Genomic DNA, 17,144 nt, shown 5'->3' with positions numbered 1-17,144 from the left:
ATTCTCAAATATTTCAAAACCTGGTCCTCTATTTGGAGTGCTTCATGCTGGAGGGAGATTTCCGCACCCCACCACCACTCCCCGCCAACTGCCTCGGTTTGGTGGCAAGAAAAGGGAAGTGATTAGGGTGTGGTGAAGAGTCACCCCTTCAGGGCTGGGCTGTAATTTACCCGCCTCGGAACCGAAAGGGTTACAGCGACCCGGAGGCGGAGCCACGGCGGTGCCACCTGCTGCGGGGCGGTCTGGCGCAGGCGCCTAGGCTGCTAGATGGTGGCTACCTGCGCGACCGGGGCGGAGGAGGAGCGCTTGCGCTCTGCGCTTTTCCGCCGGGGGAAGTCTCGCGGGGGCGGGGCGGGGCGGGGCCGCGCGGAGAAGTTCTCGCGGGACCCCGACGAGGAGCGGAAGCCAGGCGGCTGTGCTGCTTCGGCGAGCGGGCGGCGGCGGCGACGGCGGTGTCGACGAAGATTGTAGCGGTGACGGCGACGGGCACAGGCGCTGCCCTAGGGGAGCAGCAGCGGGGTCGGTGGCCGTTCGCACCGCTGCGGAGGGGACGGCCGGGCGCGGAGCGGAGCAGCTGCGCCACGGTGAGTGCGGCCGGCGGCGGCGGTGCTGCTCCGGTGCCTCTTTCCCCCCCGCTCCGCAGCGGTAGTTGGCCCGCGGGGACCGGGCCGGAGCCTACCGAGGGCTGCCGGGACTCGGGTTCGGAGTGGGGAGGCCTGTGGCGGGGGACGGAGTCCCCGGGGCTCCGGGCACCGCGTTTCCCCTTTTGGAGCGCTTCCTTCCTGGGGCACCGTCCTCCCCCGGCCCTTCGCTCGGCTCACAGCCCCGGACCCTGGGGCAGGGGGCCGGGGGCTCCTAATTAAGTTCTACGCTTTCTTGGAGAGGGTTTGCGCAGAAGGGGCCCGGGAGAAGCCCGGGAGCCCTGGGTACTCATTCTGTGAGTCAGTCTGACTTGGCCCGGGAGGCGGGGGATTCGCAGCGGCTGCATATGTGGTGATTGATGCTCCTTCGACCTGCACGGCCACCACGTCACCATCTCCTGGTGTCTTTAGGCCGAATTTGGGGAGGGACCCCACCAACCCTATGAATACCATGAGTGAGAACCTTTTGCTCCTGGAGCCGGTTGAGATGCCTTTACGTCTGTCGCTTTTTTTTTTTTTTTTAAACTATCCTCTGAAAAATTCTTGTAAAGAACAACAAGCAGCAGTTGGTTGAAATGTTCCGAGGAATGATTTCAATGCGAGAGGCTAGAAAAGCACTGGTACTTTTCATTTGCTCTTTTAAACATAAGCCGTAGGAGTTCTAGCTTGTTTAGGGAGTTATTATGAAAGTGCGATTTGCAGAGGAGCCGAAGGGCACTCGGGGTCTATCTTTTGGCTCTGTTGCCTCGGAAACGAGTCTAAAAGACACATGAAAGAAGTTAGCATAGTCTCTTTGGCTTTCCTGTCTCACTTTTTCGCTTTGCACTTCTCCAGTAGTTGTCTTTCCTTTCTCCATTTCACTGAGTACACTAAATGCTTACTCGTGTAATGCAAGTCATTTGCTTCCTCCCTGCCCCCGTTTTTTTTTTTTTTTTCTTTCTAATCTACTTCCCCTTCCTCCTTTTTGTCCCCCTCTTGGGCATAATTTTTCGAGGTTTCTGACCTTTGGTGCAATTCGTATTCTCCCCCATTTAAAGAGTCCGTTTTCTCTCTGGGGAAGATACCCTCTTTCCTCCTTTATGGGTTCCTTCAGTCAGCCAGAAGAGTTGCCAGAGAACCTTGCCTAGACTTTTAAGTTCTCCCCCTGGGAACGGGGAGGCTCAAAGGATTGAATTCATCCGTAAGTAATCAATACCACCAGTAGGTCACAAGTGTAGCTGGCTTGTGTTATTTGTGTTTTAGTTGTTTTCATTTTAACATTGTACTGTGCGACTGCTTTCTTTTTTCTTTCTAGGTTTCCCGTGTTAGTAAGGAAGATTGGGTCAATTTGGGGCTTGTATGACTTTTTTTTTTTTTTTTCTTTAACATTTATTTACTTTTGTGAGACAGAGAGCAGGGATGGGGCAGAGAGAGAGGGAGACACAGAAGCGGAAGAAGGCTCCAGACTCTGAGCTGTCAGCACAGAAGCCCTACTTGGGGGCTCGAACTCGTGAACCACGAGATCATGACCTGAGCTGAAGTCGGAGGCTTAACCGACTGAGCCACCCAGGGGCCCACTCATCATCTGACTTCTTTTTGGCTTTTAGTGGGAAGTGGTTAATGTTGAAAAACAAAAACCAGTCATAGACCTATATATTACAATAGAATTAAGATAACGTGAAATATTTAAGGGAATGGAATTTATTTAGACCACCGATGAATTAAAACCTGGCCATTGTGATAGTATGAATTCTTTACCAGGATTCTTTTAACTACTCATCTTTGTTATTGTTGTTGAGGGGTTGTTTGTTGTTTTGTTTTGTTGTTTTTTTTTTGACAGGAATAACCTGTGTTCCATTGCTCCTTCCCTTGTTCAAAATTTTCTGAATTCCCAAGGTAAAAAGCGAAGTTAATTCTTATAATCGGCTTTTTCTGATACTAAGAGCAAGCATTTAAATGCTTGAGGGAGTTCACTTCGTTAGCAAGCGTATTCAGATCTGAGGGATTGCTAGGTTTTAAATACCGCTAGTTGATGGTACTTAGCGATTTTTCTGAGAAAAATCCTGTTATGTTGCCTGTTGGGCTGCAGCAGTTCTGATTGTTACCTAGACCAGAAGAGTAATAGATTTTGGAGAAATTAATACGGAGTAGAGACTCACCGCGCTCTGCCGAGAGAAATTAATTAGTTACTTGCTTAACTCAGAAGAACTTTCCAGCACTACTGAATGGCTGTTGGGAGTCCTTGGTTTTATTTGTCAAAGTTGGCGTTTGAGCCGAGTGAACACGCATTATTTTCATTTTATGCAAAGACCTTGTAGTGCATTGTGTGGAATGCAAAGTTGAAAATCTGGTTAAGGCGCCCGCCTTCTGGTACAACAGTGATGCTTCGAATTTAGCGTGCATGAGAATTACCGTGAGTCTTACTTTAAATCAGGCTCTGGGCCTAAGGCCCCTACCTTTTGCAGAACTCCAGAAGGCACCCCACAGTGAATCAGTCTCTGAATAGGGAGGTTTTGATGCTACGGGTCCAAGGACCAAGACTGTTGCTGCAGAATGCAGCTGTAAAATAATGAGGATGGAGTGGGATGCGGCTTTCAATTAGTCCATTTAAAATCACACCTTCTGTATATACAGAGTAAATATTTAAAAGCCAAACAGAGTGACTGATGAGAGATGTGATTAGTCTTCATATGCGTGAGTATGTGAGCATTGTTAGGACTGTGATGTGAAGCAATTTAATTTTAAACTTTGTACTTAATAGGGCTGTTAATTTACCTACGAGAATGCTCTGCTAAGTTTGTACGCAGATGGAAGATGGACGATGTAAGAATATAGTGGCCTGGTGATACTAGCCAGTTAACGCTTCTTAGCACTTTGCGCCGGAGACTCTGTGAAGGCCTTTACACATGGTATCTCTCTCTTTTTAAGATTTTTTAAAATTTCTTTTATTTTTTTAATATATATATTTTTTAATTTTTTAACCTTTATTTTTGAGAGAGCGACAGAGTGTGAGTAGGGGAGTAGCACAGAGAGACGGAGACACAGAATCCCAAGCAGGCTCCAGGCCCTGAGCTGTCAGCACAGAGCCCAACGTGGGGCTCAGACCCAGGAACTGTGAGATCATGACCTGAGCTGAAGTCGGGCACTCAACCGACTGAGCCACCCTGGTGCCCCATTTTTTTAAGATTTTTAATTTTTTTTTTTTTTAAGTATTTTTTACACCCAACGTGGGGCTCAAACTCACAACCCTGAGATAAAAGAGTAGCACTCTCTCAGCTCTACTGACAGAACCAGCCAGGTGCCCCATGGGCTATTTCTTTTAATCATCAAAATGCCCTTAAAAGGTAGATGCTGTTAGCCCCATTTTCCAGCTTAGGGAAACTAGGAATTAGAGACTATAAGTTATTTGTCTAGTGTTCCCCATCTAGTCAAGTGGTAAAGCGACAGTTGAATCCAGGTTTGACTCCAGAACACCAGTAAGATTTTGGTGTTTGTTTTTTCCTTCTTTCTTTTTTTTAATGTTTATTTTATTTGGTTGGGGGGGGAGAGCACGCCTGGACGTGCAAACGGGGGAGGGGCAGAAAGAGAGGGGGACAGAGGATCCGAAGTGGGCTCTGTGCAGACAGCAGAGAGCTCCATGCAGGGCTCGAGCTCAGGAATCCAGGCGTCCCGGTGTTGGGTTTTTTCTAACTATAAAAGTAGTGATGAAAATATAACTGAGGTATATGGTACAGAAAATGAAAATATTTTGTGACCTTGCTCCCGGAGATAACCATTGTTAACCCTTTGATTTTTTTTTTTCTTTAGCACATGCTGATAAATAATGTTTTGCTTTACAGAAATGGGGTAAACGAATCTTTCTTCATTTTTGTTTTTAACTTGATAATATCTTTTAGTATTTATATAGAAATATATTTCATAGACATTCTCATGGATATTGATCAGGTATATATGTATTTTGCACATGGTGTTTGTCACTGTTTCAGCGAAGATAAATGTAGGAAATGGAATTGCTTGTTCAAGGGTGTGTATTTTTAAATTGTCAGTAGATACTATAAAATTACTTTCCAAAAAGATTGAACTGATTAATTCCCTGCTCCTGTGCTCTGTGATGGTTTTATTATTACAATCCAATACCAAGCACATTGTCAGGCATATAGTAGCAGCTCAAATTGTTAAGGGGATGAACATTGAATAAAGAGCCTGGGAGTCTGTTCAACCAGAGAATTGCAGAAGCTAAATATTATAAACCTTTAAAAAATTGGGCAACTAGTAGGTGAAAGAAATCTCATTGTTGTAATTTGCAGTTTCTAACTAGTGAAGTTGAACATCTTCTCTGTTTTAAGTAGAATCACATTTTAACTTATTTTGAATGACTTAATGTCGGGCCCTGTCCAAAGCACTTCACGTATATTATCTATATTACCTAATTTAATGGTGAATGAATCTTATGAAGTAGGTGATACTATCCCCATTTTACAAATGAGAAATGGGGCTTGTTTAAAAGGCTTACCCCCCAGCAAAAAAAAAGGGGGGGGGGCTTGCCCAAAATTATAGCCGGTAAGCACCAAGGTCATTAGTTCAACCCAGATCAACCTGCTTTTAGAGACCTTGGGGCCTTAACACTAAGTGATATTGCCCAGTGAGTGTTGTGTATTTTTATTTTCTGTAAATTTGGGGAAGAAGAGTTAAATGGAAGGAGAACAAATCCTACAGATACCTTTAGGAGACTGCATTTTAGGATTCAGTGCACATTGCTTGAAATGAACGATTCAAGTTGCACTTGCTTTAGAATTTGCTGTGTGTGATGGACTGAAGGAAGGGTGTATGCTGAAACAGTTTGAAGTATTCTCATTAGGGTTCAGTGTACTCTCCACCCATCTTCTCTGTTGAAATCATTATACATTGTGTCCACTTTCAGCTTTCTTCCTTTTAGTCATTAGTGTTGTGTATAAGATAGTTTTGTTTTTAATGAAACACACCCCGTTGAATAGCCTGAGTGCTCTTTTCTGTGGCTGGCCTGATAAGCTGATCCCTCCAGGTCTTCTCCATGAGCTGCTAATTTTTATTTGGCACAGCCACAGAAGTATTGATTGTGCCTGGTTTTCATTTGTCTCAAACTGTATCTCACAAAGCAGTAGTTACTTGAAATATGATTTTCAAGAGTGTTAGTCTGTTTATGCTTTCTCTAGGAAACCTGTGGCAGATGAGTTAGGTAACAGGAAAACCAGTGTTGAAAACTGTCTTGGTTTTTATGCTGCTGCTGTTCGGTTGGTTACACTGCAGTTGTCTGAAATCCCGAATGAAATAGAAGTTTGCGCCCTGTTGCAACATAGCGCCTTGACAATGACAATGCTTTGAGTTTCTGTCCGATTTTTCTGATTTCTTTTTCAAAAATGCAGCTCCTTATTTTTGTTAGATCTGCTCAGTTATTCTTAGGTTTCCCATCACTGATACATGGTTCCAACAGTCAGCCCTGGAGACCAATAAATGCTCAGTAGAAAACATTGACAGGCACATAACAGAGATTTTGAAGCCTTTGCAAAAAAATAAAAATGGGTACACATTTGGTAGTCAAAGAAGGAAAAGCAGTTGTTAATGCCGGGAAAAAGTAAAGGATTATACTAGAAAGGAAGGTTGGTTGTAATATATTTAAATCAGCAGTGAAGAATATTTTGCAGTGTGAAACTGCTTAAACCGGAATATGTGGTATTACTGGGATGGGGCAAGGGGAAACTGTCGGGGGTGAACATCTTGCAAGCAATAGGTCATGGCTGGAATAAATTTAAAAACAACAGAAGCATATTATTTAGAAATACTGTAGGTGCAAAAAGAAAGCTAAAAACAGAATTGAGGGTGATTGCTTGTAGGTGTTGGGGTGGGGAACTGCCCTTTTTTTTTTAATAAGCCTTTCAAAATCTGTGACTTTCAAAATTATATACCTGGGTTAGTTTGATTAAAAAAAGCAACTACAGAGAGAATAAATAAAGGGGGTTTAAGGACACACAAAAATAAATACTTTGAGCCCTGGCTGGCTCAGTTAGTAGATCATGTGACTCTTGATCATGGGGTCATGAGTTCAAGCCCCATGTTGGGTGTCGAGATTACCTAAGAAAATTTTAAATAAATAAATACTGATACTAATTGTATTTTTTTTTTTTTTTTTTAATATTTGCTAGAGCTCTCTCTTTACTTTCCTCTCTTAGAGCCAGCCCCACATGGGATATCATGGCCTGATAGAATAAACATTGGTTTGGTTGATTAGTTTACCTGCAGTAGAATGTTTGGCTTTCAGAATTTGACTAAAGGACTTTTTATTACTGGGTGATTTCTGTCCTCTTTGGTAATGCTCATTTTCTTCTAATCTTAATATTCCCAGCTGATTTACTGCTTAGTCCTTTTGCAGCTATGCCTGATTAATGCCCCAATTGTTAACTTTAGAACAAAGGATGATAATCACCCATGCCCCTCAGATGAGCTCTCTGCTAGGTGGTAATTATCCGAGAACGGTGTCACTATAAATAATCTGTCCCCATTCTGCCGATGTCCCGTGTTGTTTTCTGCTTTTATTTAGCCTGTATGACAACAGTAACTGAAGACAGAAATGGGGCTTTATTTTCCTTTAGTTACGCAAAGGTCTAGGTTGTGGCCGTATTGGTGCCTGGAGACTTTTTTTTTTTTTTTACAACAGTGATTGTACTGCCCACAGTTCACCATCACCTAGTACACTACCTAAGGGTTATTACAGAATCTTTACCTGCAAAAATGCAACTTGGTTCATCTTAGTATTCCTTTGGTGCTGAGAGAAGCAGCTGTTCCCAGGTTGACTGAGAGATTTGTTAGACTTCCTGGCACCATCTCCCTGCACTTTCTTCCCCCCCCCCCCCCCATAAGACATCTGGCAGCTCAGATTCGGAAAAGGGGATTCCTTTCAAGTGTAGTTAGGATTTAAGCTTTGCTCCTTACGGTAGTGAGAAGTGATGCAGAAGCTTCTTCTGGAATTGCTGAACTTTGGACCTCTATTTCAAGGGCTCTTGGGAGTCCAAAGTCTTGGGGGTCTTCAGGGGAGAAGGAGCCTTAGGCAAGAGCAGGTCTTCAACAAAAGGCTCTGACGCTGGATCTCCTCTATTTCTGGTTAACTGAGCTTGCCGATCAGTCTGGAAGCGATAGAGGGAGAGCTGCCTTGCTCAGAACAGCAAATTGAATTTTAAAAAGTAGTTCCTAGGTTCACTTTGACCTGCTTTCCTAGGAGCAGACCGAGGTTAGTTTCCGAGAACAGTTAAATAAAGCAGCTGAAGACCAAAGCCACAATTGCTTGCTTTTGACTGGATAGGGGACCGAACATTTTCAGAAGACCAGAAAGGTCGGCAGGGAGAAAGGAAGGAGATAGGCCTGTGTAACCGGGAAAGGCTGGGTGCCGTCCGCAGGGCGAGGCCTTTCTTTGGGTGGGCTGCATTTCGGGCCGGAGGAGCAGAGAGCGCAAGGGGCGAGGGAGGAGAGGCGGAGACCGAGAGGGTCTTCAGCCGGCTCCTCCTGAACACCGCGCACACCCGGCGGGAAGGAAGAGGAAGTGTGTGCGGGAATAGCTCGAGCGCCTGCCGCCATTGGCCGGCGGGCCTGTCAGTCGCCTGGGGGCCGAGCCTGCGAAGAGGAAGGAGGCGATCGGGGCTCCTGCCTGCGAGGGAGGGAGGCGGGCCGAGCCAGGGGGCGTGGGGGCTGGGGCGGCAGGCAGATTGGCAGGGCGGGGCCGCCTTCGGTGCTGGCCACTTCTCTCAACCATCCCTCTTGTGATTCAGGGCGGCATTGTGTGTCCCGGAGTGCACGAGCCGGTCCCGAGAGAGCGGCGAGGCCGAGCCCCGGGCGCTGGGTGGCTTCAGCAGGGAAGACTCCCTTCCCCCGGCTTCAGGCTGCTGAGCACTGAGCGGCGCCCAGAATGGAAGCCATCGCCAAATATGACTTCAAAGCTACTGCTGACGACGAGCTGAGCTTCAAAAGGGGGGACATCCTCAAGGTAAGTGTGATGCCACGCAGATGCCGAGATGGCCTCCCCTCGTACTCCCCTACCTTCGTTTACCCTGATAACACACAAAGAAGCCGAGCTCCTCCTTTCTCAGTGCCCGCTTTGACCATTTACCATCGGGCGCTCTGGATAGCTGAGATAGATGCTGATAGATGCTGAGTGGAATATTAAATATGACTTAAGACGGTTGGTGTGATGTATGGTCTTTAACTGCCTTTGTGTGAATGCCTCCAGTATCTCTGTTTGCTTGTCGTTTGCACGTAAAGTCAGAGCAGCGTGATTGTGACAAGGAAGTATGGAGTAGACTGATACATTTTGCAGTTTTATTAAGCATTAGGGGATTTTTTTTTTTTTAAAGACTTGAAGTATTTATGTAAAAGCACTCAGTCTTGTCTTACACAGTCAAGGTTTTGCATTCTGGAACATGATGCTAGTTGGTTAGAAATTAATTTCCTCTAGTTTTGAGAGGCGGTTAGAAGTATATGCCAAAACTCATTAAAGAACCTCAGTGTATTTTTATTCTTTGTGAGAAAACTAGTGGAGTTCTAAATCCTGAAGTTTGTTGCGTTGTTGTACAAGTCACAGGGCGATTTTCTCAAAAGAAACTTGAGCAATTACCCTGTATTAAACTCTAATTGCACAAAAGAAACCTGCTGACAGTTTAAAAATCAGCTTCTTTACAGTTTGCAGCTCATTCTGAGCCCAAACTACTTACACGAGGATTCACTTTCCACCTGGCACATGGTAATTATGTTGTTTACCCAATTGACGGCAGCAGCTTGCCCTTTTGGGTATGTAATTTATTTTTACAAGGGTGGGTGTTATCGAATAATGTGTCAGCTCTGCATGAGGAGAACCTGAAGTTGAGTGTTTGCATGTTCACTGCGTCTCAACTTTCGACATTTTTTTCCTCTGAGCCTAGTCTGATGGTTGGGGGTTTGCCACCCATTTGTTTACTACCCCTGAATGAAAATTATGAGAATTTTACAAAGAGGAACAAAATGGAAATGTAGAAATAGCCCCTACAAAAGGACGGGTTTTTTTGGTTTTTGTTTTTCTTTTGAGTCCTTCAGACCTGTGGGTAGCTACTATTTTGCTCTCTTTGCCGGAGGCATAGAGTTCGACTCTGAAGTTACCTGCTCAGTAGTTTCTTGATGTTGGGTTGTATTTCATAGAAGGCAATATTGAAGAGCCCTTGAAAGAGATGGAAAGTGTGTTCTTTTCAGAACTGTTTTTTGTGATGCCCAGCTTTCCCAGGGTATTGTCCAAGTCAGCAGACAGAACCAGCTATAGGTTTTAGGGTAATATATGTGTTCTGTTTTCTTAACTAGAAGTCAGAGCAAGGGACGAGACATAACTTGAACTATTAAGTTACTCTTTCATTGGTGTACAGAGGAGTAATTTGATGTGTTCATAGGTGATTACTGTTTTCAACAGATAACCAGCATGTGGTATCATCAGAAGATTGGCTACTCGAATATTGTACTCCTGAAACCAGTATAACAGTGAACATTAACTATAGTGGAATTTAAACAGTTGGCTGTTCAACTACCCGTATCTGTTGCTTGTACGAAACCCTGTGGGGCCTTCCCTGCCGCCCCCCAATACAAACTTAGATTTCTCCATTAAGCTTACCCAAGAAACTTAAACCTAGAAGCCTGGTAGTTCCTATTTTCCTCTACGTTTACCCTGTTACATATTTAGCACTAAAGCAACAAAACTAAGGATTTGAGGTCTATTTTTAAGAGTTTTTAGGCAAGAGCTTTTCCCGGAGTGTTAACACTGAAGTTTATCCTAGACCTAGACCATGAGGATCTTGTAAGTTCTCCAGCTTCAGTTGGTAAGTTCATGAACAAGTGTGAAACCCTTCTCTCCCATCCTATAATTAGAGAAGAGGGTACTGTTTAACATTCCCCCAGAAATTGTTCTGTTGGGAGAGAAAGTGAGTCAGAGTGCTCACATTTACTTTCAGATTTTCTTTGGGAAGAGAAAAATACATATATTTGCTTCTTTCCAATTTGGTAGATAACTGGCACATGAAGTCATAATGTCATTATTACCCTTGAATGGTGACCGTTAGCTGTTTGTTAGTAATCTTGTGGCTTTACTCCAAAAAGAAAAAAAAAAGTACTAATACAGTAGTTGCCCTTTGTCTCATGATTCTGTGGAACAGCTGAGTGAAGAGGAGGGACATTGCTTTGTCTTAAGAACTGTTATTTTAAAAAGCAGTGTTTTCTCCATTTGATTATTCGGAGAGTAACTGGTTTCATTTGAGTGGCTTTGATTTGATTTGATAGCTCTTAAGGATGTTAGTTGTGAGCCAAAGCATGTGTATAAGTGGCTGGAATAGCATTGACCAGTTTGACATGATTGAAATAGGGCTATATTTGCCCTCTTTTGCTAAGGGAGGGTGTGTGTACATATGGGCATCGAATACATTTTATTTGAAGATAATGCCCTAGAAAAGGGCTTAGCCCTTTTCCTCCGAGTAGAGTTCAGAAAGATTACATCCTCTCACTGTCTTGGAGCACCTGGTTAACTTTGGTTAAGGTGTACCCCATCCTCCAGCAGACCACTTCTTTACTTTCTTTCTACATGTTGACTCGTGCTGCTCTGAGAAAAGAGACAAAAATGAAAACATTTCATTGGAAACCTAAAATAGAACTGAATGCTTCAATATATCTCCTTTGTTACTGTCCCTTGTCTGTGTGTGTGTGTGTGTGGTTTTTTTTTTTTTTTTTTTTTTTTGGAGGGGAGGAGAAGAAGGGCACTGGGGCATAGAAATGGAAGGAATTGGTCTGTTGCAATTTTCAGCCTTGCGTGGCTGAAATGAACCTAAATTTCCCTGCCGTTGTAGTGCAGGCTTCAGATAGTCCCAGGGGTTCTCCACCAGACAAGGCCCCTGAATCCTCTCCCCTATAGCGCATAACACATCTGAGCTTACCTCCGAGGTAGATCTGTCATTTAGGGGCTTATGTGCCTGTGCTTCAGGCAATGCTGCGTACGAATTAAGAGACCATTTTGAGCTCTCAAACCTGTGCTCATTCCTTTCTAGAGTTGGTGGCTTTTCTTTGCTGTCAAGGCAGACCTTTGATTCTAGAAAAGAACCAGCAGTGGGTCGTCTAGGTGTCTTCTACTCATTTGGCACTAACTACCTTTATCAGTTTTCAAGACTGCTTTAGAAATTGGTCTTGAGGGGTGCCTGGCTGGCTCAGTGCACATGACTCTTGATCTCTGGGATGTGAGTTCAAGCCCAGCACTGAGTGTAGAGATTACTTAAAAATAAAAATCTTAAAGAAAGAAAGAAATAGGTCTTGGCTTCACACTCGGCTCTTTGAAGCGTTCCATCTTGGTGCAGATGACCGTTTTGATGTCACATTTACTGAGCATCTTCTTCAGCCACACCCTGGGATAAGTTGCTTTGAAAGTTGGGGAAGAAATACAGATTATACTTTCTCCCTTCAGGACCTCTGAAATCAAATATGAGAAGTGAAATTAATATGTGAAACAGGATATGGCAGTATACAAAATTAGAGGATTTTTAGAACAGGTGAGGACCTTTTAAAAGGTCTTAATTTAGATTTTATTTTTTAGATGAGGAAGTGGTCCACAGAGGTTAAATGATCCAAGATCACAACTCTTAGTAAGTACTTAGTAAGGAACTGGGTTTTTTTGTTTCTTAATTTTTTAAAATGCTTCTTTAGTTTTGAGAGAGACAGAGCATTGGGGCGGGGGTGGGGGGAAGGCAGACACAGAATCTGAAGCAGGCTCCAAGCTCTGAGCTGTCAGCACAGAGCCCGATGTGGGGCTCGAACTCACACTCTGTGAGATCATGGCCTGAGCTGAAATCAAGAGTCAGACTCCACCGACTGAACCATCCAGGAGTCCCAGTAAGGAACTGGTATTTATTTAATGGAATGCCGAGTTGTGTCACACACTGTGACTGCTAGAGTAATGATGTAGGAAGGGCAGAGATTGGTAAGAGCTGAAGTCTGAGAATGATGGGTGGAGGGTGTGTGACTTAAACCCGACCTCGTGAGATGGTGAGGGGGAGTGGGTGCTTGTGTTTGAGATAGGAATGCTAGAATGGGGTTGAAGACTGTGCCATAGTAGAAAAGAAGGTAGAATTGGAGCAAGATAAGAAAAAAAGAGTAAGAATTTGATCTTTAAGCCTTTAAAGGCTTTTAGCTGATGAGGGAAGTGTTCTGTGATAGGAGGGAAGCCTGGAGCCCCAGCCTGGAAGGTTGCAGTTAGCCGCCTGGGAGGCAAGTGCCTGCATAGGTGTCAGAGGCTAGGAACGAAGGTCAGGGTGGATGGCGTTGAGAGATGCTGGGGGAAAAATAATGGAATTTCTGCTGGGGACATTTGGAATAAACCCGTGTAGCTGAGAGAAGAATGCCCACTGAGCCTGTTCCTGAGAAGTCAGGAATCTGAACTGGGGTTGAACTGGTAATAGTTTTCACAGCCGCTAGTACTCCTGAATTTGGGTACAGGAGTCTCATTTCAGGTATTTGAATGATTAAACACAGGATGGGATTTAAAGTACTTAATAAGGAACTGTTTCAGATTCCTAGTATCAGTCTGCTTGGTGGAAGCATTTCTCTGCCTGTTGATAAGAATTCTTACTGATCTTGTTGACTAAAACCAGAATTTTGCATTTAATTTTTATGTATGAGGATGATTTGAATTCTCTTAGAACAAATGATTTGTTTGCCTTTGACTGTACGCATTTTCCCCCCCCGTCATCTGAATGGACTGTTTCCACGTAGGTGCTAAGAATGAGATTTCGGTTCCCATACAGGGCTCCTTCTGGGGGCCTGGCTGAAGACCAGTCATCCCTGTTTAGAGGAAGAAATGAGTAAGGAAATACAGTGTTCCTTCGGGGGTCTTTCGGTTTGAATAGCTACCATTTATGGAGCATTTACTATGCCCCAAAGTCGTACATTATTTCTAGTTTGGGTACTAAAAGGTTGGCCCTCGTTAGCCTCATCTTACACCTGCAGAAACAGGCTCACAAGTGAAGTAACTTGCTCAGGTTCACACAGTGCAGTAAGTTACAAAGCTGGGGCTTGGTCTCAGGTCTGGCTGCGATGCTCCCTCCGACAGCACGTTACTGCTCCTTTTAACTGTCAGGTGTGAGTAGCCCAGAAATGTGAGGCGTCAGCAGACCTGCTTTGCTCACCTGCCAGGCCTGGACAGCCGGCTTGTGGCACTCTTCTACTGAGTGACTTATTGGACATCCTGTCTAAAGTAAATTGACTTCAATAGTGAAAGAAGTGGAGAAAATGAGGTCATTTTGCCTGTCAGATTAGCAAAGATGATAAAAATTGACCCCACCTTGTGTTGGCCAGCATGTGGAGAAACGGGCTCTGTCACCTTCTGCCAGCGGAGGTTTGTACCAATAATGCAGTTTTTCTTAAAAAAAATTTTTATAATGTTTATTTCTTTTGAGAAAGACAGAGAGACAGGGCCAGAGCACAAGCACGGGAGGGGCAGAGAGAGAGAGAGAGAGAGGGAGACACAGAATGGGAAGCAGGCTCCAGGCTCTGAGCTGACAGCAGCAAGCCCGATGTAGGGCTTGAACTCACGAGGCATGAGATCATGACCTGAGCTGAAGTTGGACTCTCAACCGACTGAGCCACCCGGGTGCCCCAACAATACAATTTTTCTGAATGGTGTCTTGGTGACACGTATCAGAACATGAAACGACCCAGCAATTCTACTTTTAAAAATTTATTCTAAGAAAATTCTCAAACAAGTTTTTGTAAATGTAGACATAGGATATTTACTTCAATTAATATACGTACCACCTGGAAAATAAGTTTTTGCAGTTAAATTATGAAACATGATGCATTTCAGACATGTTAAAATGTGTAAGAAGAGGCATCTTTAAATTGATGGAATTAACCATATTACAAAAAAAAAACAAAAAACAAAAAACACCAAAACCCCAAACCTAAGTAGCCCATCAGGACGCTACGTAAGCAGGTTATCGTGCCGTGAGCTGGAATGCTATGAAGGTGTTAATGTTGGTGTAAATCTATGTCAACACAGAATGTCTACACTTGGCACAGAGAAGTGTTTAAGTGGATCTTTTTTTAAAAAGTAGTAACGTAACTAGTCCATTGAGTGCTCAGGATGTCCTTGCAGGAAGCTAAGTATTTTACTTCCATTCCCTTTTAGTCCTCCAAAGAATCTTAACAAAGATGCTGTTATTCCCATTTTACTGATGAGGGCTGTGAGGGTTAGGTTAAGTAAGTGGCCCGAGTTCACCAGTTAGCATTCAGATTCTGACCGGTTTGAATCCAGATTCTGTGTTCTTCACTGCCACCGTGTAGGGCCTTTTCATTCCCAAATGAGGTCAAACTGGAGAGGGAGCTCCCATTAGGGGTATTTCTGTTTGCTTGCTAAATACGTGGACTTTCTGAATGGTCCTCTAAAAGGTACAGTGGTAGCCTCCAAGGGCCTTGATTTCAGGTGATTTTTGTTCCTTCCTCCTTTGTACTCTTTTGTCTTACTTTAACCAATTTATAGTTTTATGAAAACAGTAAAGTTACGGGTCACCTGGGTGGCTCTGGCCCTTAAGCATCCAACTTCGGCTCAGGTCATGATCTCAAGGTTCGAGTATTCTGGCCCCATGTTGGGCTCTGTGCTGACAGCTCAGAGCCTGGAGCCTGCTTCGGATTCTGCGCCTCTGTCTCTCTCTGCCCCTCCCCTGCTCACACTCTGTCTCTTTCTGTCTCTCAAAAATGGATAAATATTTTTAAAAAATTAAAAAAGTTATATTGAAATAGTAGTTACCATTTTGTATCCATTTTATTTGATGAATATTCCGGGAAGTTAAAGTGCTCTGGTCAGCGTGTTTTGTTTGTTTTGTTCTGTTTTAATGTTTGTTTATTTTTGAGAGAGACAGAATGCGAGCAGGAGAGGGGTAGAGAGAGGGAGACACAGAAACCGAAGCAGGCTCCAGGCTCTGAGCTGTAGGCACAGAGCCTGACACGGAGCTCCAACCCACGAACCGTGAGATCATGACCTGAGCCGAGGTCGGACATTTAACCGACTGAGCCACCCAGGTGCCCCCAAGATTTATTTGTTTTTTAATGTTTATTTATTTATTTTGTTTTTGAGAGAGCTAGCTCGCATTTGTGCGAGCAGGGGAGGGGCAGAGGGAGAGAGCGGGAAACCCAAGGAGGCTTTGCATTGTCAGTGCAGAGCCAGACTTGGGGCTCGTTCTCACCAATTATGAGATCGTGACCAGAGGTCTAGATTTGGACTCTTAACCAACTGAGCCACCAGGTGCCCCAGTTGTTTTTTTTTTAATAGCTGAGACTTAACCTGCTTTTAAATCTTTAGGCTGAAATTCACTGTGTGTCAGTGTCCTAAAACTTAGAGACATTTTATTTTTTTTTAATTTTTTTTTATTAAAAATTTTTTTTTTTTTTTTTTTTTTTTACGTTTATTTTTGAGACAGAGAGAGACAGAGCATGAACGGGGGAGGGGCAGACAGAGAGGGAGACACAGAATCGGAAGCAGGCTCCACGCTCTGAGCCATCAGCCCAGAGCCTGACGCGGGGCTCGAACTCACGGTCTGTGAGATCATGACCTGATCTGAAGTCAGACGCCCAACCGACCGAGCCACCCAGGCGCCCCTAGAGACATTTTAAAAAGTGATTCAAAATGACTTCAAGGAAAATCGTGGTCCTTTTGGCAAGTTTGGTGAAACTGGCCCCTCAGTTTCACCTCCTTGTGGATGTGGAATGAGAGACATCTGTAGTATTGTGATAAAGAACACGTACTCCAACACTCCAGGCTAGACCTAGCTGCTTTGAATCCCAGCTCAGCCGTTGGGAGAGCTGGCATTTTGATCCTGGGTGATTTACTTTGTGCTTTGGTTCAACCATGTGTAAAATGGAACGAAGAACACCTACCTTCCTAGAGTCACAATGAAGATTTAAAAAGCTAATATGTTAGTGTACTTAATGCTGTGATTGGACTAAAGTAGACAACAAGGCTAGCTGCCATTAGTTTTATTTTTTGATTAGTTTTAAAAAGGTTTATTTACGTAATCTTTACGCCAAAGGAGGGGCTTGCACTCAATGACCCCAAGATCAGGAGTCACACCCTCCACCGACTGAGCCAGCCAGGTGCCCCTGCCATTAATGTTATTCATGTTATTCAGGTACACAGCTTTGATAAGATGTCAGTCCAACCGCTGGCTCAGGTTAAGTCACATGACTCTACCCATAAAACCAGCCAGGTTCTTGTCTTGACATTACCTCAAAGTCAGAACTGTTTAAACCTTGTTGTAGAGCTCAGCTAAAAGTATGCCATTGGTGGAGGGTTGTGTGGAAGACCAGTGGTTTCTCCATCCTTAAAGTCTTTGGTTTCTCTCAGGATTGAACCCAAAAGCAAGGAAATGGGCACCTGCCCAGCATTCTGCTGGGGGCCTTCCTTTTGTAGACTTCCTTGGCTGAATGGAGCTTTAGCGTTGTGCTGTTGGCCAA

The 17,144-nt window shown here is 44.1% G+C and overlaps 1 protein-coding gene across 1 annotated transcript in view; it reads left to right on the top strand.

The window, feature by feature from the left end:
* Positions 1-387: 387 nt before the first annotated feature.
* Positions 388-17,144, top strand: part of GRB2 (growth factor receptor bound protein 2) — a 73,757-nt gene continuing 57,000 nt past the window's right edge. The window contains exons 1-2 of the mRNA XM_042917345.1: positions 388-584; positions 8,417-8,631. Of these exons, the coding sequence (XP_042773279.1) occupies positions 8,554-8,631 (78 nt within the window). The 5' untranslated portion in view covers positions 388-584; positions 8,417-8,553. The remainder of the gene's footprint in view (positions 585-8,416; positions 8,632-17,144) is intronic.

Source organism: Panthera leo, chromosome E1 (genome assembly GCF_018350215.1).
Source record: "Panthera leo isolate Ple1 chromosome E1, P.leo_Ple1_pat1.1, whole genome shotgun sequence".
Classification (NCBI taxonomy): Eukaryota; Metazoa; Chordata; class Mammalia; order Carnivora; family Felidae; genus Panthera; species Panthera leo.
Note: the sequence above shows the minus strand (reverse complement) of the source record. Positions and strands in the feature narration are given on the sequence as shown.